Below are 24,630 nucleotides of genomic sequence, written 5' to 3'. Positions count from 1 at the left end.
TTTACATTCCAGGTTTAGGTGCCCACACAAGGTGCTGACAACATAGCTCACGATCCAGATTGCACACTGGATCAGAATGCTATAGAATCGGAATATGGCTCAGAATTTGGCTTCAGAAAGGCAACCTAGAATTTTTGGCTGACTACCTCCTAAGATGACCACTTGGAGAAGAGCTGTTATTTAACAAGTTTTAGGTACAATGAGAGTCACTTAGTCAAGGCAGATAATTTTGGGTGCCCTAAAAAATGTGAGGTCATGCTCCTGGGACAGTGGTGATTTTACATACAAAGGTTATTGACGATGAGCTCTCTGAGGGGAGGAAAGACATCTCAGTCATTTTGATATTTTTCAAGCACCTGGCAAGGTGATTTACTTAATGGTTACTGAATAAAAGATTGACTCAATCAAATACTGGACCCTGCCCTTATGGTACCTAAGGTTATTAGAGCAGATAAAATGTCATAAATCACCCTAATATGAGTTAGATGGTGGGCAAGGTTATTATTGAGGGCAGGTTATTATTAAAGGCAGTGAGATCTCTTCTGGACTGGTAGTGGGAGGTTGGTGAAGGCTTCCTGGAGGAGTTGGTCTGTGAGTTGTCTTGAATAGAAAAGATTTAGATGAAGGACATAGGAAAACAGTTCAATACCATAGTGGATGGACAAGCACAAGTGTGTCAGAACTGAAGCACTCAAGTGGGGTTCTGAGGCTCCTCTGTGCTAGGCATTACCCCTTTAGATAAGGGATCATAAGGACAAGAGTGTTCTCAGGGAGGAGATGGGATAGTAGGGTACCCTGGATCAAGGGGCTGTAACCATATGTTAACATGATTAGAAATGTTTTGATATACCTATACAACCACACTGGTTCATGTCTTTTGAATGGCCCCAGACATGGACATAAAATGACTTGTCAGAGCCTTAGGGGCCTTTCTAGAATGTGAGCTACAGAACAGTCCAGGCTGTTCTCTATTCCATGCTGCACCCCTAGGCTGTGAGCAATACCAGGAGGACTGGCGGAGGCACAATAAATGCTCATTAAATGGGCAGATTAGGAGACCATTCTTGGTGTCCTTTTACTCTTCTCCCTCATCCTCTTGCACCTGGTTTCCGCCTCCAATCTTTGGCCAGATTTGCCCTCAACATGACCTAATTTATCGCTCTTGCTCAAAATATTTTATGTCTACCCTTTTCTCAGACTACCAGTCTCCCCATTTAAAAAAAAAAAAAATCAATTGGACTGCTACTTCCTCGTCAAGGCCCTAACCAAATTTTGCCTTATTACCTTCTGAGGCAGAATAAATCTCTCTCCCCTAAATATATTATGACAGTACTTGTCCTCATTCATTGGACTGTGAGCTTCTCAGAGAGGAGATTCTCTTATTCATTTCCAGATCTCTGGTCCATAGCCCAGTGCCTAACATATGGTAGGTGTTAAATAAATAGCAAATGCAAGAGTGAATGGCACTGAGCTGGGGATGGAGCTCAGTGGTGGAGTGCTTGCCTGGTACAGAGGACCCCCCTGGGTTTGATCTCTAGCACAGTGAAAAACAAAAACAAAAAAATTCTCAGTGAATGGCCTTAAAGGCAGTGAGAACCAGATAAACAAAAGTGGTGAACAGTTTGGAGCAAATAAATAAACTAGGCATAGTGGCACATGCCTGTAATCCTAGCGATTTGGGTGACCGAGGCAGGAGGATTGCAAGTTAAAGCCAGCCTCAGCAACCTATGGAGGCCCTAAACAACTCAGTGAGACCCTATCTCAGAAAAAAAAAAAAAAAAAAAGGGCTGGGCATGCGGTTCAGTGGCTAAGTGCCCCTTGGGTTCAATCCCTGGCACCAAAAAAAAAAAAAAAAAAAAGAATAGTTTGAGTTGGATATGGTGGTACATGTCTATAATCCCAGTGAGTTAAAAGGCTAAGGCAGGAGAATCACAAGTTCAAGGCCAGCCTGGGCAATTTAGCAATACCCTGTCTCAAAATAAAATATAAAAAGGACTGAGGATGTAGCTCTCAGTGGTAAAGCAACCCTGATTTCAATTCCCAATACAAAAAAAAAAAAAAAAATTGAGGCTAGGGGTTTAGCTCAGTGGTAGTGCACTTGCCTACCAATGCATGAGGCCTTGGGTTCTGTCCCCAACACTGTACACACACACAGGAAAAAGAAAGGGGAAAAAAGGAGTTTATGAAAATGAATAGTCTAATTTGGAGTATGAGGACAGTGGGAGGAGATAAGATGGAAAGATCTCTTAGGAAAGGTTTTGAAGGGAACTGCAAGTGAGAAGGAGAAAATGGGCATACTTTGGTAGGCAGTGAGAAACCAATGAAGGTTTCTGAGCAGGTGGGTAAATAGATGAAAACTAGATAAATTTAGTTTCAAACCCACCAGAATTCCTTTCATACACTCAGTTTTTCATTCATGCTCAAATGTGCCTTCTATCTATCCTTCTACCCATTCGCCTATTTACCCTCAGAATCCCATGCAGCTTGCCCTGCCCCCTAATCTGCTCCCTGGCTGGGCCAGGGGTGGGCACATGGGCTGCTTTCCCTCCTAGCCTGGTGACACAGGGGCCCCCGCTTCCCTGTCTTTTCCCTTCCTTTCTTGGGGCTGGGAAGCAGGCCAGGGTTAGCTGAGGCTGCTGCTGGCAAGCAGCTGGCTGGTGCCAGGGAGAGCCTGTGTAGTGCCAGGTGGTGCCTTGGGTTCCAAGCTGGGCCTATGACCCCGATAACCTTCTGCTTGTGAACACACCTGCCCCTCACTCCACCCCTATCCAGGCTTTGGTATCGGGGAGGGGGCACAGGGCCAGACAGACCCACGGGACTTTGGCTCCATCTCTACAAAAGGGCACTCTGTGAGTCAGCCTGCTCCCCTCAAGGCTTGCTCCTCCCCCACCCAGCTCCTGTTTCCGATGCACGTACAGCCCGTACACACCACACCGTGTCCTGGGACACCCCAGTCAGCGGCATGGCTTCCCTGTGTCCCAGTCCCTGGCTCCCTCTGTTGATCCCAGTCCCTAGTGTGCAGCTGCTGCTGTTACTGCTGCTCCTGATGCCTGCCCATCCCCAGAACCTGTCCTGGATGCAGGGGGATCCCTTTATGGGAGGAGGTTCATCTGGGGAAGACAATCCACTGGGTCAGGAGGATCTGCGCAGTGAAGAGGATTCACCTGGAGAGGCAGATCCACCTGGGGAGGAGGATTCACCTGAAGTTACTTCTAAACCAGGAGAGGATGACTTTCTGAAGTTAGAGGATCTACCAACTGTTGAAGCTCCTGAGGAGAGTCAAGGTCACCAGAATAAAGCTCCCAGGGAACAAAAAGGTAAGCAGTCATCGGCCTCCAAGTTTAGGCTCAGTAAGTTCATGCTGCCCCTCCCCACTCCTGACAGTGATCATTCAGAGAAGGAGCCTGTTCTCTACCAGAAACCCCTCCAGGGGGCTCCCACACCATTAGATCCCTCTCTCTTTCAGCGCTAGAAGGGGACAGAGGGGGCAAGGAAAAAAGTGGAGAACTGCTGGAAGAGATGGGAAAGAAGGGGGAGGCTAGAGAAGGAGAATGAGATCAGGACGGTCCAGAGAGAGAAAAATAGGTGGCGAGGAGGAGAAAAAATGTGCAGAAAAGAGGAAAAATTGTGGGGAGAGGGTGGGTACCTGAGGAAGAGATCATTTCATCTTTATTCTGCAACGAAAAAACTGAGACTAGGAAGAAGGAATCAACAATAGGAGAGGAACCTGGTATCTTGACTTCCAAGCCAGAAACTTAGGGAAGTAAGAGCCGAAGACTAGAAAGGGCAGTGGAATGAATATGGAAAAGGGATGAAAGAAAAGATGGTTACTGATTTGGGCCTGGGAACTGAGGCACCCACCTACTATACAGATTCTAAACTAGTGGTTGCAAACTGGTATCTCCCGGGCCAATGGGGCCATTATCTGCCCTCCCGGCTCCAGTGTTATGTTTGGTTGCAGTTCACTGCGTTTTTCACTTGGACCGCTTCAGGCATTTGTTACCTGCTGTGCCCCTTAGGACATCTGAATTTATGAGGCTCTTTCGCGAGGTGGGGGAACCCATTTCTCCCAGTCACTGGGAAGGGACGGGCTCTAAGGCTGGCTCATACATCCTTCTCATTTACTCAGGGCATGGCCACAGTCATTGGCGCTACGGAGGTGAGACACCCACTCCCTGCAGAGACCCAATCTGGGAACCCAGCTCTGCTGATCTGCCCCTCAACCATCCCCAATACGGGTTTCTGGGCGTCCCACTCTCCGAAGGCTCCTGTCCCCGCCCACATCCCTGATTTCTATTTCCCGCTCGGAGGCCTCCTGACTCCACCCGCTTCACTTTTTCACCCAGGTTCCTTAAAAGTTCCTGATCTAGTCATCAGACTTCTTCACCATACTCTCTATTCCCAGGCAACCCGCCCTGGCCCCAGGTGTCCCCAGCCTGTGCAGGCCGCTTTCAGTCCCCTATAGATATCCGCCCGGAACTCACCGCGTTCAGTGGAGCCCTGCGACCCCCACAACTCCAGGGCTTTGCGCTACCGCCACGTCCGGAACTGCGCCTGCGCAACAATGGCCATACCGGTGAGGGGGTCTCGGGGCGGAGCCTCAGGGAAGCAGCCGGGACTGTCTGGGGATAGGACGCAGAAGATTAGGGTGCTGTGCTTGGGTGTTAGGCTGGCCCTCACCCCCGAGCAAGCGAGGCAGGTCGGGCTCACCTGCTGCTCCTCCTGCAGTGCAGCTGACTCTGCCTCCCGGGCTAGAGATGGCCCTGGGTCCTGGGCGGGAGTACAGAGCCCTGCAGTTGCATCTGCACTGGGGGACTTCAGATCGCCCGGGCTCAGAGCACTCTGTTGATGGCCACCATTTCCCTGCCGAGGTGAGCATCCGAGTAGGGGCAAAGGGGCATGGCCGGAGATATGACCCCACTTTGACCCTGGTGTCTTCTCCAGATCCACGTGGTTCACCTCAGCACTGCTTTTTCGGGAGTTGATGAGGCCTTGGGGCGCCCGGGAGGCCTGGCGGTATTGGCTGCCTTCCTGCAGGTACCAGACCTGTGCAACCCCCATTCCCTGCCTCCCCGGTGTTCAGTGTATCTTGCCCTCAGAGATCCCATCCCCAAACTCTCACTCTGGCCTCTAGCCATCATCCTCATTCACTCATTAGTTCATTCAACACCCAGTGTGAACCAGGCACTGGATCGTAAAAGGATTCAAAAGCTGAGGGTCCTTGCCTCTAAGGAACCTACAACCGGTGGAAACAGACATGATAGTCATATGCGAAGGACCCAGTAAAAATGATGGTCATAGAGGAGGTAACATCTGAAGCTTTTGATACGGGATGGGAGGGGGAATATTCCAACCAGAGAAAACAGTATGTGCAAAGACAACGTGGCCCATTTGGGGAATGGCAGATGCAACAATTAGACATTGGGAGGAGTAATTTCTCTATTACTCTTGTGACCTGTCATTTCCCTTCCTAAAATGCAGCATTTAGTGACCTCTTTGGACCTGTAATGATCAAGGATACGTATGATTAGAGGAGGACACTAAAAGGAAGGGATGAAAGACCTGCTAGGGTCACTCACTAATGTCAAACTCACAGCACAAAGTTCAGAGCAGTGCCTCAGAAATAGCACATCAGGAACAGGTTCCAAAAGTCAAACACATGAGTTATTAAAGTGAATGCAGAAGTAGCACAAATACAAGGTGTATTATGGTTTTCTGTGGGAGAACTATGCAGTGTATGTGGAGGTAGTAATAAGTGAGAGTATACAAATTAGCAGGGCCCAGGTCACTGAGGGCCTCATATCTTAGTGAAGTGACTCTCTTCCTCCTCTTCCTCCTCTGTTTGCTATTGAAACCCAGTTCACCAAGCTCATTAGTTTGCAAAGCAAGAGTAATAGACTCACTCAGAGAGAGTAATAAGATTTCCTCTCAGAGGTGAGGAATTGGGAGGATTATGGGAAACCCACCCCATGTTCAGGCCTCCAGGCAAGGCCCTAGATTATAGGCATCAGTCTGTTTTGCATTGTTACCCTTAGGAGGGCCCAGAAGAAAACAACGCCTATGAGCAGTTGCTGTCACATTTGGAAGAAATTGCTGAGGAAGGTCAGTTTGTTGGTCTGGCCACTACCTTCTATACCCTCATGCCCTTGGGAGCTGGGCATGGTGACACACGCTTGTAATCCCAGCTACTCAGAAGACTGAGGCAAGAGAATTCCAAGTTTGAGGCCAGGACAATTTAGTGACACTTCATTTCAAAAAAGGAACAAAAAGAAAAAAAGACATAGCTGTGCAACACCTGCACCTGTAATGCCAATGACTTCAGAGTCTGAAGCAGGAGGATGGCAAGTTCAAGGCCTGCCTCAGCAATTTAGCAAGACTCCTGTCTCAAAATAAAAAGGGTGTGGATGTAGCTCAGTGGTAGAGTACCCCTGACTTCAGTCCCTAGTACCATTAAAAAAAAAGCTTTTGGGAACTTCAGATCTGAGGATGGAGGTTGGAGGGAATTGGGTGTGAGCTAGCTTTGATCTGGATAATAACTGTGAAGTTGACCACAGGCAAGCTGTTGCCCATAGGCTTGATGATTCCAAACCAAAAACCAAACTGAGAACAAAATTAGACCCCCCCCAAAAAACATAAAAGGAACAAAAAATAGTGTTTTGAAATTCCTGGGTTGAGTGTGGAAAGATACACTTTTTCTGAAAACTGTGTTTCTCATTCATTCATAATCATCAAGTATTTGAAGTTTATAGATAGTTGTTGGAAATATTTCTGGGTTGCAGTGGGTCATTTTAAACCTCACTTATTCCACTGGACCTTTAGGTTTTTTGCTAAATGGAAAGAACTGTGCCTTTGTTTTGTTTTTGTGGCACTTGGGATTGAACCCAGGGGCACTCTACCACTGAGTTACCTCCCTAGCCCCCACCTTTTCTTAAAAATTTTTTTAGTTGTAGATGGACCCAAAACCTTTATATTATTATTTTTTTAATTTATTTTTATGTGGTGCTGAGGATCAAACCCAGTGCCTCACACATGCCAGGCAACTTGAGCCACATCCCCAGCCCATTATTGTTTATTTTGGTACAGGATCTTGCTATGTTGCTGAATTTGCCATCCTCCTGTCTCAGCCTCCTCAGTAGTTGGGGTTATAGGTGTGTATCATTGCATCCAGCTGCCTTTGGAGTTTTGTGTCTGTTTTTTTTTTTTTTAGTTGTTGATGGACCTTCATTTTATTCATTTATTTATATGCGGCACTGAGAATCAAACCCATTGCTTCATATATGCTAGGCAAGTGCTCTACCACTGAGTCATAACCCTAGTCCTTGCGTCTGTCTTTGATAGTTATGAATATTACATTTATTTACAAGTTATTCAACTTTTTTTTTTTTTTTTTTTTTTTTTTTTTGGTGTTTGACACCAGGTCCTTGCAAGGTAAGGTCAATGCTAGGCAAGCACTCTACCTCTTATTTCCCCAGTCCCATTTTTCCTTTTTAATTCACTCTTGTTTTAAATTGGTGGTCCAGCATGAATGATGGTATGCAGAGTGAGTGAAGGCTTGGAACTCTTCTCACTCTGTGAGGCCTCCTTGGATTGCTCCAAAGCCCTTTACTTCCTTTTGAGTTGTCCTATGTGGAGTTATGGGAAGGGACACACACAGTGAAGAAGTACTCTTGGGAATTAAGTTGGCTTTTGGGAGGTGAAACTATCTCTATACCTCAGAGCTTTAAAGGGAAGTAGTCTAATGAGACACTAACAAATCCTCTCCACAGACTCAGAGGTCTGGGTCCCAGGACTGGATGTAACTGCTCTGCTGCCCTCTGACCTCAGCCTCTATTTCCGATATGAAGGCTCTCTGACCACACCCCCTTGTGCCCAGGGGGTCATCTGGACTGTGTTCAATCAGACAGTGAGGCTGAGTGCTAAGCAGGTAAGATTTGGGCATGGTGTTGGAACCCTTTTGTTTCCTTCTTCTTCTTTTCTTTATTTTTTGTGGTGTTGGGGGATTGAATCCGGGGTCTTGCATAAGCTAGGCAAGCTCTCCACTACTGGGCTATATCCCATCCCTCTTTTATTTCCTTTTATGCCTTGAGTCTACCTGTACTATCTGTTGACCTTCCCAGCTCCACATCCTCTCCAGTTCCCTGTGGGGATCTCAGGACTCTCGGCTACAGCTGAACTTCCGAGCCACGCAGCCTTTGAATGGGCGAATGATTGAGGCCTCTTTCCCTGTTGGAGTGGATAGTCACCCTGAGCCAGGTGCAGCTTTGTCTGGTGTCTTATATTGCTTTACCATCCCAGCCATAGGTCCCTCCTTCTCCCATGTCTTCATTTGTATCAGAGTCTGTCACTGGTGGTTATAGTTCCTAGCTCTAACGTTTCCTTTTTCTCTTCAGTGCACACGAATTCCTGCCTTGCTGCTGGTGAGTCTATGTCCCTCTTACTCTTGATGCTGGAGGACACCCCTTAGCATCATTCAGCCCCAGGGACTAGTCACGGCTGCCTGTGCTTCCTCTCCTTTTCGCTGAACAGGCCCTGTCCCTAATATGACTGAGCCAGATTGTGGTGGGGAATTCCCCCACTGACGCCATGACTTAGTTGATGAGAATAAAGCTCTCCAAATGTTCTAGCATCCCCTCTCCCAAACAATTTTTACCTAGCCATTAGGAAGAAAACCTTCTAGTGCATCCACCCATCCCTGGAATGGCTTCTTCCAAAGACAAGCCCTGGCTGGGGCTGATGGTAGGGCATCCACTGAGGTAGGCCTGAAGGAAACCAATGGACCCCAAGCACCCCTCTTGAGGTGGTCCTTCTCCTCTCCCTCTCAGGTGACATCCTGGCTCTGGTTTTTGGCCTCCTCTTTGCTCTCACCAGCATTGCCTTCCTTGTGCAGATGGGGAGGCATCACAGGTATTTCCTGACCCTCTCCCTCAGTACAGCCCTCCCACCTACTGCGGAGTCTAGAATTTCAAATCGCATACAAATTAACTCCTCCAGGACCAGTTTTCTGATTCAGGTTCATTGTTGTATAGACACAGAAGTGGGACCAAAGATGGTATTAGCTACAGCCCAGCAGAGATGGCAGAAACTGGAGCCTAGAGGCCTGGAACTTGGAAAATGTGCAGGAAACCAGCCAAAGGATTCTGGGGGGAGCTGGAAACTGTCGTATTTTGCCCTCTGGACGATTCCTTTTTAACTTCCAAAGAATTTGTTTCTTCTTCTTTAACCCCTTAAGCCACTGAAACGGGATCTTGTAGTAGGGAAGCAAGATTGGACTCAACTTCCAGATTTTTTTAAAAAAATAAATATTTCTAACAAAATGTGTAAGTCACCTTTTTCCCTCAAATCAGAAAAATGGTGTATTAATTTCCCATTGCTGCTCTAACAAATTTTCACAGTCTTGGTGGTAATGCAGATTTACTCTTATAGTTCTAGAGTCCAGAAATCCAAAATGAATTTTAGGTGCTAAAGTCCAGGGGTCAGTCCAACTGGTTCATTCTCAGGGTAGAATGTTTCCTGGCCTTTTTCAGATTCTGGAAACTCCGTGCATTCCTTGGCTTGTGGCCCCTTCCTCCCGTCATTCTAACCTCTGCTTCCATTGTCACCTCTCCTACTGCCTTTGACCTTCTTGCCTCCCTCTCAGAAGGACCCTTGTGATTACACTGGGCTTACCCAGGTAATGTAGAATAATCTCATCTCAAATCTTTTGCTTAGTCAGTCCCTTTTCCTACATAAGTTAACACTTCACTGGATAAGAATGTGGACATCTTTGAGGGAGGGGCATCATTCTATTAGCCAGAAGGGAGATGACTGATACTGCTAGGATGGGTGTGTGTGTCAGTGTGTTGGGAGGTAGGGTAGGCTATGAGCTGCTAGACTTAAAATTAACATTGAGGCTTTTAGGCCTTTGCCCTGTTGGCTGAGAATCTGTCTCTTCTTGCAGTTTTGCCTTCAGAATGTATCATTTGGCTCAGCTGCCCATTAAAAATAGGGCGGTGCTGTGGATGACAGCTCCTTTGCCCTGCAGAGAGTAAGGGCCAGGATATTCCTCCAGCCCAGCTGGGGCTCCTCTGCTTCACATAGCCTGTTCAAACCTCTCAGTGAGCCCAGCACCCCTGTCCCATAGCTCTGAATGAAAAGGAAATCCCATCACACAGCAAGGACTCAGGACATGCCCATTCAGAAATCCTTCTGACTCCACTGGCAACCAAAGAAAGGCTTAAAGGGCCCAGGGATGCTGGTAAATCAGTTTTATTGGGTTGGGGTGGCAACTATACCCTGGCTGGGGGCAGGGCCAGCCCTCACAGGTTGTTGAGTTCCAGCAGGGTCTGGTCCAGGGTCTGGTGAATCTCCACATTCTCCTCCTTGGCACTGGCCAAGGTCTCTGTGAGGGGAGGAAGCCAATGAGGAGAGGGAAGGGAGACAAAAAGGAACATGGAGGTAGGGGGACAGGGGAAGGAGACACAGACATAGGGTAGGTTAGGAGACACAGTAAGACAAACTACAGGGACCTAAGGGCCCCTGGCAGGGGCAACTGGATGGATTTAGCAGGGCAGACACAGATGCCTCACTTAAGGCCTGTGTGGTCATGCAGGTAGAAATAGGGAGGTCTATGTCATAAAGTAATTTACCCCCTCCTATTTTAGATTTAGGAAAGGTTGGAAACCAAAGGAAAGTCAAAGGCTGAGCCAGGAAAGGGAAGACCAGACAGACAGACAGAATTGAGGTGGAAGACAGACCTGCAGCTGCAGTGAAAGGCCCTGTTGCTGATATCCAATACTTTTTCGAACTTCATTCCATGTATTTCATGACCTTCTTGCCCCTCCCCTGTAGCTCGCCACCCCATTTCCTTTCCAGTCATTCTGTTAGATCTTGGAATCCCAGTTAAGTGCTCTGAAGTCAGTGACAGGCACGAGAGGGGGCCATGATGCTTAATGGGGTCACACATGCCCACATGCAATAACGAGAGTCAGAGACAGATTGAGAGTGCTGTGCGGAGGGGTTTTGGTGTGGTCACAGCATTTTGTAGGATTCGTGCAGAAGGTGAGGGTCACAAGATTGGGTGTGTCGGTAAAAGCCAGGGTCTCAGGAGTGAACGAGTGGTCTGTGGCAGTGAAGAAGTGCTTTCTGGAGGGCAGGAAAACAGCATGGAGACCAAGTTCAGAGTTTATTAGGCAGGCAGAGAGGGCTGGAGGGCAGCAGGTGGAGGGCATTGTGCAGAGATAGAAGGATGAAGCCAGTGCCAGAGTGGGCAGCAGGGTGATAGGGGCTCCCTAGGCTGCTCCCAGTCTGGCTGTGCAATATGCCAATTTTTGTTCCTCCTGTCTGCCCCTCCCCAGAGAGAAAGTGGAAAGGGGAGAGAAGGGGGCTGAGGTGGTCACAATGACGTGGGCTCAGAGGGAGGTGATGTCATTGAGCGCGTTGTCCAGCTCCTCGCTGATGGCCTTGTACTTCATCTTCTGTGCATAGACTTCATCTAGGATGTCCAGGGGAGAGGGGCCAGATGGGAGTGTGGGAAGAGGGAATGGAGGGGAAGAAGAAAGGAAGGAGAGGACGATGGGGAGAAAATGAATCAGAGAAAGGAAGACAGAGTAAGAGAAAGCGACCAGAGAACAGGCTGTATGGTTGGGGGCTCCCTCCTTCCCTTTTTCTACCCTCTCTCTCTTTGGCCCTTTTCTGTGCCCCAGTTTGATTCTTCCCCTGAGCATCTGCCTCTCCCAGGAACCCTTGGCACAGTGCTGTGGACAGGGAGGCATGCTTGCTGAAGTGGGAGAGGGGAGGGTGCTTGAATCAGAGGGCTAAAGTCCTAAAGTTGGAGATAAAATTAGCACCTGCCTGAGAAGGAGAGAAGCAAGGGACTGGGAATTTGTGAAATTTAAAGGGTTATCAGAATAAAAAAGGAAAGGTGACCTTGGGTACAGCAGCACTGTTGATAATAGAAATAACCAAATATCTACATGTTTGTTTTCACCAAATGTAGTGTCTTCCATTAATGTTGTCAGACAAACTCAAACACTAAATTAAATAACTCTCTATTCAATCAAGAAGCCTCTGTGATCAGGGTTCTATTATGTTGTGCTTGGAGATGACTTTGTTAGATCAGTATTATGCAAAGTATGTTCTGCAGACTCAGTAGCACTGTTATTACCAAACAGCCTGTGAGAAATACAAGTTCATCACCTCTAAGTTGGCAATCAATCACTTTGGAATAGAGTGCAGGTAACTATGATTTGTTCTTTTGTTTTTGTTTTGACTGAACTCAGGGCACTTAACCACTGGGCCACATCTCCAGCCCTTTTATATTTTATTTTGAGACAGGGTCTCAATAAGTTGCTTAGAGCCTTGCTGAGGCTGGTTTTGAACTTGTGATCTTCCTGCCTCAGCCTCCTGAGCTGCTGGGATTACAGGTGTGAGCCACCATGTATGGCTCAATGGAGGATTTTACATGCTGAGCACCCAGAAATCTGTGTTGTGATTCTTCTGCATGCTCAAGTCTGAGAAGTACAGGAGCTGATGCACTGTGGCTTGCTACAGCTCCTTGAATTGTGGGCATAGCCCTCCAGAATTTGTAGAGACCTGGGTAAGTCCAACCCTAGTTTATGAGTGGGAATTATAACCCAATGAGGAGATAATAGACAGGCCTACAGTGACAGGTGTGGAGGAGTATCTTTTACCTTCCAGGTCATCAATGGTTTTCTCCAACTTTGCCACAGACCTTTCAGCAAACTCTGCTCGGGTCTCAGCCTGGAAATAAAGGTGAGACGGGTGGCATGGCAAAAGTTAAGTCCTCTCAGGGAGCCTCAGCACCAAAGTCAATCTTCCCTCCCACCCCTAGTTCCAGATTCCCTGTCACAGGCAGCCTCTGGCAGGGACAAGGAAGGCTTGAGGGGAGACTGGGAGCTAGGAGAGAGCTCTTACCTCCTTTAGCTTCTCCTCCAGCAGTTTGATCTCCTCTTCATATTTGTCCTCTTTGGTGGAATACTTTTAGGGACATACACAAGCTATTAGTAAATTGCCTTCTCAAGTCTTTCATTTCTCCACTGAGGCCCTCAGGTTTCTCTGACTTTGCCTCCATTGAGTACCCCTCCCTCCCTGCCTGGGCTGTCACCTCCCCCACTGCAAGGCCCAATCTTCTCTGCCCCTCTGCCCCCTCTCTACCTTGTCCGCTTGGGCCTCCAGGGATTTCAAGTTGTTGGTAACAATTTTCAGCTCTTCCTCTAGGTCCCCACATTTACTGCAGGGGTGTGCGGCAGGGTGGGGTGTGAGGGCACAGTGAGGTGAGACAGTGGGGATGCACAGTGGGGGAAGGGCAGAGGAGAGAAAAGAAGAGCCAAGTGGTGAGAGTGACAGCAGGCAGAGTTTGGAAGCCCAGGCCCTTCCCAACCCTTGGCAGGTGAGAGAGAGCAGCCTGAAATGCTGAGATGGGAAGGGGAAGGTGAGCTGTGAGAAGGTGGCATTGCCCAGAAAGGTCCAGAGAGGTCACTACCTCCTCCTCTGAGGCCATCAGGGACTTGAGGGCTTGGTCCATAGTTCGAAGTTCCTCCTCCAGCTGCCTGGCTCGGCTGGGGGCAGCAGGCAGGGGTCAGAGGACAGGCCCTGTCCCTATGGCCCCAGGCCTGGGAAACTGCCTGCCCACCTGTGCAGGGTGTCCCATAGCTACTGGCTCAGGCCCCATTCCCCTGGTCACCCCGGGTATCCTTACCTCTCGGCCACCTCAGCTCTCTCTTCTGAGCGTTCCAGCTCTCCTTCCAGGATCACCAGCTTCCTGGCCACCTGAGAGAAGCGGAAGAGAGCAGATTAGTGGTTACTGACCTGGGGTGTGAGGCGTGGGAATGGGAAGGAATTGGGGTGGGACTGTCACCTCCTCATATTTGCGGTCTGAGTCCTCAGCAATATGCTTGGCTTCCTTCAGCTGCATCTCCTGCAGCTCCATCTTCTCCTCATCCTTCATGGCACGGTTTTCAATGACCTTCATTCCTCTGAGAGTCAGGGAGAGAGGTAAGTGTGAGGTCAGCACCAGCAGAAACAGGCTCCCTCCCCTGTCCCTGAACCTCCCCAAGGACCCCTGTCCACCTCTCGCTCTCATCAGCGGCCTTCTCAGCCTCCTCCAGCTTTTGCAGGGCTGTAGCCAGGCGCTCCTGTGCCCGGTCCAGCTCCTCTTCTACCAGCTGGATACGGCGGTTCAGGGAGGCCACATCTGCCTCAGCCTGTGGGCCAGAGGTCAGAGGTCAAAAAGCTTTGTCTGCTTGGATGAGAGTCAGCCTCCAGAGGATGGTAAGACTCCTCTTAGAAAGAACCTAGGCTTCCTGGCTTCTAGACTTTCAACCTGTTTTTCCACTAACCATCTTCTGTTCAAACACTGTGCTCCAGCAAAAACATTGACAAGCTACACTCCTCTGCTATGGGGCCTCTTCTGGCACCACTGTACATGGTGAGACTCTTGATGGCTGGTCCCTGTTCTTCTTGAGAGCACTTTAAGAGCTGAGACTGGTCTGAGGCAGTCCTGATTCCTCCACAGCAGAGCACAGGGTGGGTGGGTGGGTACAGGACAAGTAAGGGGGAAGAATTAGGCCAACCACATTTCACCATTGCTAAAAACAGCCAATCACAGACTTGAACTCAATGATGTCACCAGCTGCCAGGTAGACTACCAACAAGGGACCCAAGAGGCAAGGTAGGCCAACATCCATGGCTATAGCCAGGAACCTCCTGCCAAGTACCCTGGTCTTACAATATAGAAACAAAACCTTTGAGATTTTGTGGAAGGTCTATAAAAAACAAAAACTGAGGATATCCTGAGAAGAAGAAGACAGAGCAAAGGCTCCCATAAAGGAAAAAGAGCAGCAGTGTGGTTTGGTATTAAGAGCACTGGCTATGAGTCGGGCTGCTGTCTCTGAGCCACAGAGGCCACTCAATACTTGTGTGACCTTGGGCAACTTATTTAGCCTCTCTAAGCCTCAGTTTCTTCCTTCATAAATTGGTGTTAACAATCAGTTCCTCCTTCATCTGGGAGGCTCAAAAAATTAGCTCTATGCTAGATCCACTGAATCGAGATCTCCAGAGTAGAGGCTGGGAATCTTTTTTTTAAATTATTCTTTTAACGCTCCCAACAAATTCTGGTGATAAGCCAAGTTTGAGAAATAATGAAACAATGTACAGAAAAAACTTGAGTACACTGCCTGCACAGAGCACACTCCATAAAACTGTCTCTCCCTCAAAGCCATAGGCACCCCATAGAGTTTTAAGACTGGAAAGAATGAAGGACCGGTCTAAGGGAAAGAGTGGGTGGAGGGGAGGAGTTGAGTGGCAGCACTGGGAGCAGAGGGTGTAGAAGGCAAGACCTGGTGGCACTGCAGGGCAAGAGAAACACAGTACCATATATAGAAAGTGGATTATAGCTTATCCTCCAGGTGCTGAAGGCACCTGGAGCTTGGCCACCTAGAGTGACAAGAGCCCATCATAGGCTCAGGGCCTGATGACTCAGTGTGGAAAGATTCTGGGGACATCACTGGTATTGGGAAGAATGACTCTGGGGGATATTGGGGGTTACTCTAGAGAGATGAGACTCTGTATAAGGAAAACTCTCTTCATAGTGGTGGGATGACAAATGACTGCCAAGTTTGGGAAGTACTGGGGTCCTCATCACAGGACCGACATTTGCCATTTCCTGCTGCTCAAGCTCCTCAGAGCTATGGATGCTGACTGTTCTCTAATCAAAGAACAGGCACTAGTCTCTCCACTAAACAAATGGGAAAAGAGAAGGGAGAAACCGAGGCACTACATAAGTTAATTATTGTGTTCAAGGTCACACAATAAATTTGGTCAGTGTTTCCTACCTACTTTTGGCACTGCTGCCCTGCTTCCACTTTGTCCCTGTCCCCACCCCCTCCACCCCCACCTCCTCCAGCCCCCACCTAGCTCCTTGGGTTTCCAGTCCGGCCTCCAGCTGCACTGGGCCTTGGTTATTTATAGAGTGTCAGATGCCCAGGGTCATCTTTGCTAGCAGCTGCAGGTCAGTTCCCTCCCATGTGCCAGGGCTGGTGAAAAACCAAAACTGGAGGCTGGAGGTCAGAGAAGCCCAACCCTGGGGGTTGGGGAGCATGGAGAATGGTCAAAGAAACAGGAATGTCATCTCTGATGTTCAGACCATACTTTATGCTAACCATCCCCACTCCCTAACTACAGGCTTATCTTCAATTTAAAACAATTCTTGGCGGAAGGCAGATGAGGAAATTGATACACAGATTTGTGAGAACCACATCTAAAGTCGTATGCCATTCTTCTACCATAAGGTGGGAATGGGAATGCTAAGAAGTAGATAAGTCTGGTTGAGGTTGGAGGGTGGGCAGAGAAATCTCAGGGTTAGCAAGACCTGCCAAGGTGGCTGCTTTGGTATTTGTGGTCCTGTCCTTCTGCCCATTAGCCTGGCATGATCTGGAGGCTGACAGCTTAATGAGGGTAAATGAGGAGCCTGTTAGAACCTGAGCTGGAGCCCCAGGGCACAGCAGAGCTGCTGGAGCCAGAGGTCAAGGCCAGGGAATTTCTAATGGTCCCTTAGGGGTGTAACTCAAGCCAGGGTCCCATCTTTGGATCCCTTTCCCTCTTCCTACCCACTAGCACCTCACACTTACACCCCACCCCCCAAATATAGCTGCAGTCTCCTCGACATTTTCAGGAGGAATATTAATTGAGGTAGACAGTAAATTCTCACCCCCCCCCACCCCCACGATGACTCACTACTGGATCACTGTACTTTCCAAAAGCTGGAACCCAAATGGAATTACAAGACTAAGTCCTGGAGGGAAGTGGTAGGTGGTTTTGATTTACCCACTGTCTTGTATTATGTGTGTAAGCCTGCCCTAGCTGGGGTTACAGAGAGGAAACCATTTCTATGCTAATGTTGGGAAGATCTAGGTCCCCTTTGCTCCTTATCTCCATGCTTGGGACCCCCACCCCAGTGCATTAATGCCTCCCAAATCCTCCAAGTCCACACTCACATCGGTGGCCTTCTTCTCAGCCTGCTCCAGTTTCTCCTGGGCATCCTTCACTGATTCAGAATACTTTTCCACTTCATCCTCTGTCCCCTTCAGCTTCTTCTGGAGGGCCTGCTGCTCCTCCTCCAGCTAGGGGAGAAAGGAAGTCAGCTAGGCCCCGGTGAGGGCCTAGGAAGGAGAAAGGGTGTATGTGGGGGCTACTAAAAGATATTTGGAAGCTGCTGGGGAGGAAAAGGGATAACAGAGGAGAGACAGTCCAGTCCAGAGTGTTGGGGGAAGCTGATGAGGGTAGAGAATAAATGTCAGGTCCCAAGGGATAGGACCCCTCACTGCTATGCAAGGGCAGGAGTGGAAACTGGGGGACTGGGGCTCCCTAGGCTGTGATGGGTGAAATGGAGTGTGGCTCCTGCTAGGCCCCTGAGGGTCCTGTGAGGCACTGGAGGTTACCGGGTGGGAAAAAGCCTTGGAGAGCAGGCCCAAGGTTGGGCAAGGACCCACCTGACCCTTAGTGGAGGGGAGGGGAAGAGAGGTTGCACTGGGCGCAGGGTCCCCCCACCTGCTTGCAGCGGTCTTCAGCTTGCTTTTTGTCGGCTTCAGCCTGCTCGGCGCGGTCGATGGCATTCTCCTTGTCCAGCTTCAGCATCTGCATCTTCTTCTTGATGGCATCCATGGTTGCGGTGTGGTGTGGGCCGGCCGGCGGGCGGCGAAGACAGAGCGGACTGGGCTGGCTGAGAGGGCTCGGCAAACGGGTGCCGAGTAAGAAGGACCGCGAAGGACTGGGATGTCCCAACTGCGCGGGCGCCTAAAAGGCGGGGAGGGACCAGGCGGAGCCGGGGGCCAAGACCCTCCCCCACCGCGGCCCAAACCTTGTAGGGGCAGAAGCACGGCCAGGCCGGGGGGCGCAGCCGCCCCCTGCTCGCACTCCCTCGGGCCCGCCCCTTGGGATCCCGCCTCTGTTCCCATTCCCTCCACCCCAGCCAGCCGTCGGAAGAGAAAGTAGCCTGCGGGGGTCTGTAAAAACCCTGGCACTGCGGAGGGGAGGGGACCCTTGGGCTGGGGGCTCCGCGTTTCTTCTGAGTGACAGCCCGACCCAGTGGCAGCTGCGGCTGGGGCCCCTGGGGCTATTTCGGGGCGTGAGCTCACGGCAGCTGCCCGGGCGCAAGGACCTGAGTGCCCCCCCACCCCCCTCAGCTGCAGCAGCCGCTGCCCTTAATTTAGAAGTTTCCTGTAAATCCCCCCGGATTAAATGTCTCTAGGGAGGCGGAGCTCCTCCGCGCCTCGCGTGCCTCAGTTTACCCCGAGTCCCAGACCGCAGGTTTGCGGTAAGGACGTGGTGGTGGTAGAGGAGTCTCACCGCGGGCTTGGTGAAACTGAGGCACGAGGAGAACCTAGGGCCCCGGTCGCACTGTGGAATGCGGCCCGGCTTGCTGCCCCCAGGGCGGGCCTGACCTCCCTTTCCCTAGAGTCCCCTTCCAACCCAGCCCCACGAGCCAGGGCCCCTCCTCTGAAAGCGCCGTGCGGCTGGGGACCCGGCTCCTCGCCTGCCCGCCCCGCCCCCCACGTGCCCCGCATATTTTCCACGCCGCTGCGGCCGGGCTGGACTGGGCGCCTTCCCCGCCCGGACTCCCATCCGCTAGAAGTCCCTCCCCGCCCCCTCGGGCTCCGGCTGTCCCCACCCTCTCTGTGCCTCGAGCCCTCCCTTCTCCCCTTCCCCCAGCGGACTCCGCTGTCTTCCCCAGTGGCCAACTTTACGCCGAAATTTCTTTTCTGCCCTTTTTTGGGATGTTTCCCTATGGGGAGGCGGGGCCAGGCGGGGCTGGGAAGGCTGGGGGCGAGGGGAAGAATTGCGGAGCTGCCTGATTTAGGGAGCAAAGGGGGTGAGATGCCCTGTCTAACCCAGGCCTCAAGAAACCGCTCCTGGAGCTGGATCCTCGGGTCGGGAAGTCTGGGGCGCGTGGCGCAAGGCGTTTGGGGTTTTCCTTTGGGTGGGGTGGGAGAGGAAGTGGAAAGACACCCCGGAGGAGAGGGATGGGGAGGAGAGACGAGAGAAGGGAGGAAGGAGCCAGGAGAGAGCTGGGAGGGAGCGCGTTGCCGCACTCCCCAGGGGTTGTGGAGCTGGAGGCTTAGGTTTTGCTGGCGAGTTGGGGGCGGTGGGAACTCTGGGTAGAGGGCTGGGCCTTGGGGTGGGGGCGCTGAAAAGCATTCAGGTCTGCTTGGCTGCTTGCTTAGTAGACAAGAACAGACCTGGCCTGACCAACCAATGTTCACTCCCACCCATCGCCGTGTGTTCCCCAAACTCTGTGAAAGACATCCAGCTAGTAGGCTCTGCTGGACCCTGGGTGTTACCAGGCACACGTTCCTATCTTCACTTCTCACATCCGCTTAATCCTGGGATTCTACTTTCTCCAAATTCCTTCCTCCTCGAAGTGGCCTTGGGGCTTATTTTGCACAACTCCTGATACCTCCTGCTTGAGTGAGTCTGTTTTGGTCTTGTTCCTGGTTCCCCAAACTCAACGATTCAACTACCCCTTGACGTTGCTCCAAAGATCTTTTTATTTGTTTATTTATTTTTGGGTAGTGGTGATTGAACCCAGGGACGCCTTACCACTGAGCTACACTCCCAACCCTTTTTTATTTTGAGACAGTATCTCACAAAATTGATTAGGGCCTCGTTAAATTTGCTGAAGCTGGCCTGGAACTTGGAATCCTCCTGCCTCACCCTCAGGACTTGCTAGTATTACAGGCAGGTATCACCAGGGCTCAGAACTATCAAAGACTTTTAAAAAGTTAATGCAAATAGGATCCCAGATCTTCCAAAGCTCCTCCCTAACCCCACCCAAACCAGATTTTAAAAATCCACATTTCTTAATATGGTATAGAAGGTCCTTTGTTTAGGCCCCTGCCTATTTCCCTATACTTACCTCCTTTAGTTCTACGTTGGCACCAATACTCAGACTTATACTCCAGGCTGATTCATATTGAGCAGTGTACAGAAGCTGGAAAAGGAACTTCCTTAAAGCTTCTACATTTTGTGCATTCTCTTTCCTCTCCCTAAAATGCCCTTCCCCTCTGTTGATTCTTGGCGTCCTTTAAGACTCATATCAAGTGTCACCTTTTCTGGGAAGCCTTCCCTCCTCACCACCGCCACCTAATAGGTGCTTGTTCTTGGTGCAGGCTCCTGTGATTCTCATTCCATGTTATAACTTATTTATATGGGCTCCCCTTCATTTGTGAGCCCTCTGGACAGGTAGTGTTGTTTTCAATTTTGAATCCTGAGTTCCTAGCATAGCACCAGGCTTAGCGTGGCACTTAAGTTTTTACATACCAGGTTCTAGACACACTAATATGGTGTGTACCTACTGTACTAATATGATGTGGATGTAGAGGAACTTAGGGTCTAGTACCACAGCTCTCAAACTTTTGATCTTAGTATCCCTTACACTCTTAAAAATGATCAAAGAACCCAAACAGCTTTTGCTGAGGCAGGTTTTATCTATCAGTACTTTGCATATTAAAATGGAAACTGAAAACATTGAAAAAATATTTATTAATCATTAAAAATAATAAAGATGGCCAGACCGGATGACATATCGGACCATACCTATAGTCCCAGTAACTCAGGAGACTGAAGCCAGGAGAATTGCAAATTTGAGACCAACCTTGGTAACTTAGTGAGACCCTAAGAAACTTATCAAGACCCTGTCTCAAAAAATAAAATTAAATAAAATTAAAAAATTAAAAAGAAAAGAAAGGCAAAGAAGGCCATTTCATACTCCTTAACGGAATCATACATCAACAAGATATAACAATTATAAATATTTATGCTCCAAACAATGGTGCATCTACGTACATCAAACAAACCTTTCTCAATTTCAAGAATCGAATAGACCACAACACAATAGTACGGGGTAACTTTAATATGCCTCTGTCACCACTGGATAGATCCTCCAAACAAAAACTAAATAAACTATAGAAGTAAAAAAACACAAATGATAATTTAGACTTGAGACATATATAGAATATTTCATTCATCAATGACTGAATACACTTTCTTCTCAGCACATGGATCCTTCTCTAACATAGACCATGTTATGTTAACTATCACATATATTGGCATACAATTGTAATATTACCTTAATACGTTTTTAGCATCTATAGGGTTCTTTTGATAGCCCCCTTTCCATTAATATTAATTTTTGTGTTCTTGCTTTTTTTATTAGACTTGTTTGATTTTTATCAAATTTTAGCTATATTATTTCTTCTCTTTTTCATGTATTTCTGTTCCTACTCTTATTTTTTCCTTTCTAGTACATAACTTGAACATTATTTTGATTGTTATTCTAGCTTCTTTCTGATACAAGTACTTTAAGTCATAAATGTTCATCTGAGTACTATTTCATTCCAGAGATCCTGATATTTTAAGATTATTAGTTATTTCAAAGCACTTTTTATTTGCTTTTCTTATGCTTTCTTTCTTGACCTCTGAGATATTTATAAGTGTGCCGTTTAATTTTGAAATAGTTGACATGTGGGGGTGGGGTCCTATATATCTTAAGGTGATTGATTTCTAGTGTAATAAGTCATGCAGGAGACAGTCTGCATATTTCAAAATTAAAAAGTAATGGAAATGCTTTTTATATTGATGTATTGGTTACATATATGTCAAAACAGATCAAATTGCATACTTCAAATATGTACATTTTACTGCAAAAGAAAAAAAAAGAAAAGGAAGAAAGGGACTGTGGTATATGTAGCTCAGTGGTAAAAGTGCCTCTGGGTTCAATCCCCAATACCAAAAATGGATGAATAAATAAAATAAAAAATGGATCCATTGCACATTAGCCATGTTTTAAATTAAATGTTTTAAATGAAAAATAATTCTCAAATTCAAGTATGGCAATTATACAATTTTTGTGAATCTCTTTAATATCTGGTCTAATTGAGGATAACTGTAGTCTCAAAATCTGCTTCAGCATTCAATCTATTGTGATATGTAGGTTTGTTTGAAGTACTAGATGTGAACAAATTCAGTCTCAAATACGCAGTTGGAAAAAATGCATACTTTAGAGCTTTTCCAGATAATTCTTTGATGGGTATTCTTTGATGATACAACCCCAAAACTTGAACAAATGGTAATTTTTTAAGGGTTAGTAGCAATGTGAACCTGTGGACCCTGAAACCATATAGTGCCCTTTCAGTGCCTACCTCCTTTTCAACACTGGAGGTTGAACCCAGAGTCTTGCACATGCTAGGCAAGCACTGTACCACTAAGCTCCATCCCCAGCCCTTTAAAAATGTGTATTATTTATTTATGTTTATAGTAATGAGGATTTTTATAGTACTGGGACAACTAACTTTGAGCTATATCCCGGCCCTTTTATTTTTTGTTTTGAGATAGGGTCTCTAAGTTGCAAGGCTAGCTTCAAACTTGGGATTCTCCTGCCTCAACTTCCTGAGTAACTGGAATCACAGGTGTGTACCACCACTGCACCAGGCCAAATCAGTAATTTTCTATTATTTCACCAAGTATGTATGTATGCATATGTGTGTGTGTATTTATATTATTATTATTATTATTCTTGGTATTAAGAATTAAACCCAGGGTCACTTTACCACTGAACTATATATATCCCCAGTCCTTTATTTTTTATTTTGAGACAGGGTCTCACTAAATTGCCAAGTCTAGCCTTGAACCTATAATCCTCCTGCCTCAGCCTCCCAAGTTGTTGGAATTACAGGCATGAACCACCACACCTGGCTTCATCAAGAAATCAAGGAATCAAGGATATTCTTAAGTGAAGCTGGCTTTTCTTTCTTTCTCCCTTCCTTCCTTCCTCTCCCCCCTCCCGTCCCCTCCCCTCCCCTCTCCTCTCCTCTCCTCTCTTTCTCCTCTCCTTCTCCTCTCCTTCTCCTTTCCTTTCCTTTCACCAGGGATTAAACCCAGGTGTGCAAACACTGAGACACATCCCCAGACCTTTTTATATTTTATTTAGCAACAGGGCCTCACTAAATTGTTGAGGCTGTCTCTGAACTCAAGATCCTCCTACCTCAGCCTGGGATTAGAGGTGTGTGCCACTGTGCCCAGCCTATTTCTGAAATTGCTAATGCATGGTGGTGAAAAATATGACTATTAGTACAGTTTTGGGCTGCTGCCTTGATTTGTGCTAAGACAGTTTTATCCATCAATATTTTTTACACTGTCAGTGCAAATGTTGACACTGTGAAAAGAAAATTAATATATTATTATTATGAATAATTAATATATTATTATGAATAATTAATATATTATTATTATGAATATAATTTTGACTTCTGGACCCTAAAAGGGTCTTAGGGATCCCCAGTGGTCTGAGGGCCACATTTGAAGACATGCTGGTCTAATGGATATTAGAGCCTCTCCCCAGAAGGCTCCCAAGCGATCACCAGTGAGAGGAACGTGACTGGTCACAGTTCCTGAGGACATGACAGGGAAGTAGCAGCAGGAGTAAGCAGTTGTCTTGGGTTCACAGTTGCAGTTCAGAGTTTTGGATTGTCACTTGTCAGGGAGGTTGTAGAAGGGATTTGATCTCCAAGGTCCTCAACTCACGATGCTATGACATTGAATCTGGAGTTCTGGGACCACAGCAGTATGTACTGGAATTGCCAGTCTGTGCGTCAGAGAAGTGATAATGCATCTCAGTTTTCCAGTGCTTAGCACGGGCATGGCTTAGTAAATATTGAATGAATGAATCAAAGGTGACAGGAGTGTTGGTAGGAAGTTGGACTGCCCTGGGGAGGACAAAGTATTTGCATCCGCTTTAAATTTATTCTAATATGGGGGAGCTGAGGTGTTAGGTGCCCATTGTAACAGATGGGCAGTGTTTGTGTTCTACTTTGAGGGAGAAGTATTGTGGAAATAATATGCCAGGCAGTGGGATTGGTTAAAAAATCATGCACGAAAATAGTAGCTAACTAAGAGGACTGCCAGAGGGTCCACGAAGTGTGGGCCAGGGGTGTGAATGTATGTACAAGGAAGTGGAAGCACGCATCACTCACCTCCTTGACCTGTCTTCTCATGGAACCTTCAGATTAGGCAGGCAGGAGCAGGGTAACCAGCACCTAGCTGGCCACTAGGGGTGCTCTGCCCCTCCAACTAGAAAGTCTCACCTGGGCCAACCTCTGCCCTTTCTTTTAGCATGATCCTACACTGGAGTCACTCCATCCTTCTTAATAGTAGTACCACCCTAGTCAGCCTCAGGTTGGACTTTGTTTGCTAACTGCTTTAACCAATTCTGTAACCACAGTTCTTTTAGGCTCAGACACATATTTTATAGGCTTATTTTTTAGCAAAGATGTTTTGAAAATTCAAATTTGGTCAGGGACTAGATCTGTTCACATACTCTTTAAGTAGTTATGAAGAACAAAGTATCCTGGTAGCCACAAAAGAGCAGTGGCAGCTGTTATCCCAGTGACAGAGGACAACAGGACAACACTTGGTGAAGCTTAGCCACTGGACAGTGAAATGGAAACAACAGGAATGTGACCTCAGGCACAGCTTCCTAACTAGGATGACTTTAGGGATGTGAGTGCAAAGAAGAGGAAGGGGTTTGAGGGGGCAGATGCTCCAGTCTCTCCCACTCCCACTTAAGCCAGATCAATGCTG

General features: G+C 47.9%; 2 protein-coding genes across 5 annotated transcripts; one reads left to right on the top strand and one right to left on the bottom strand.

Annotated features, from left to right (window-relative positions):
- Nucleotides 1-2,922: 2,922 nt before the first annotated feature.
- Ca9 (carbonic anhydrase 9) lies at nucleotides 2,923-9,329 on the top strand. The gene is made up of 11 exons (XM_047524885.1): nucleotides 2,923-3,317; nucleotides 4,130-4,159; nucleotides 4,406-4,576; nucleotides 4,729-4,871; nucleotides 4,945-5,037; nucleotides 6,036-6,102; nucleotides 7,767-7,924; nucleotides 8,118-8,253; nucleotides 8,391-8,417; nucleotides 8,823-8,904; nucleotides 9,027-9,329. Exons 1-11 carry the CDS (start codon nucleotides 2,963-2,965, stop codon nucleotides 9,091-9,093), a joined length of 1,329 nt encoding a protein of 442 aa, XP_047380841.1. The 5' UTR covers nucleotides 2,923-2,962; the 3' UTR covers nucleotides 9,094-9,329.
- A 900-nt stretch (nucleotides 9,330-10,229) lies between these two features.
- Nucleotides 10,230-17,781, bottom strand: Tpm2 (tropomyosin 2). 4 transcript variants are annotated; one of them, XM_047525347.1, is made up of 9 exons: nucleotides 17,545-17,781; nucleotides 16,992-17,117; nucleotides 14,068-14,201; nucleotides 13,856-13,973; nucleotides 13,697-13,767; nucleotides 13,481-13,556; nucleotides 12,913-12,975; nucleotides 12,669-12,738; nucleotides 10,230-10,378 (listed from the first exon to the last, which is right to left on the bottom strand). In XM_047525347.1, the coding sequence occupies exons 1-9, from the start codon at nucleotides 17,656-17,658 to the stop codon at nucleotides 10,296-10,298; spliced, it is 855 nt and encodes a 284-aa protein (XP_047381303.1). In that variant the 5' UTR covers nucleotides 17,659-17,781; the 3' UTR covers nucleotides 10,230-10,295. The 4 variants fall into 4 exon arrangements, with proteins under 4 accessions (XP_047381303.1, XP_047381301.1, XP_047381302.1 ...); XM_047525345.1 differs by lacking the exon at nucleotides 13,481-13,556 and adding an exon at nucleotides 13,153-13,228 and having other exon boundaries at nucleotides 17,545-17,777; XM_047525346.1 differs by lacking the exon at nucleotides 10,230-10,378 and adding an exon at nucleotides 11,143-11,470 and having other exon boundaries at nucleotides 17,545-17,778.
- Between the last annotated feature and the right edge of the window lie 6,849 nt (nucleotides 17,782-24,630).

Source organism: Sciurus carolinensis, chromosome 14 (genome assembly GCF_902686445.1).
Source record: "Sciurus carolinensis chromosome 14, mSciCar1.2, whole genome shotgun sequence".
NCBI lineage: Eukaryota > Metazoa > Chordata > Mammalia > Rodentia > Sciuridae > Sciurus > Sciurus carolinensis.
The sequence above is the reverse complement of the archived record's forward strand: the minus strand, read 5'-3'. Positions and strand labels throughout refer to the sequence as shown.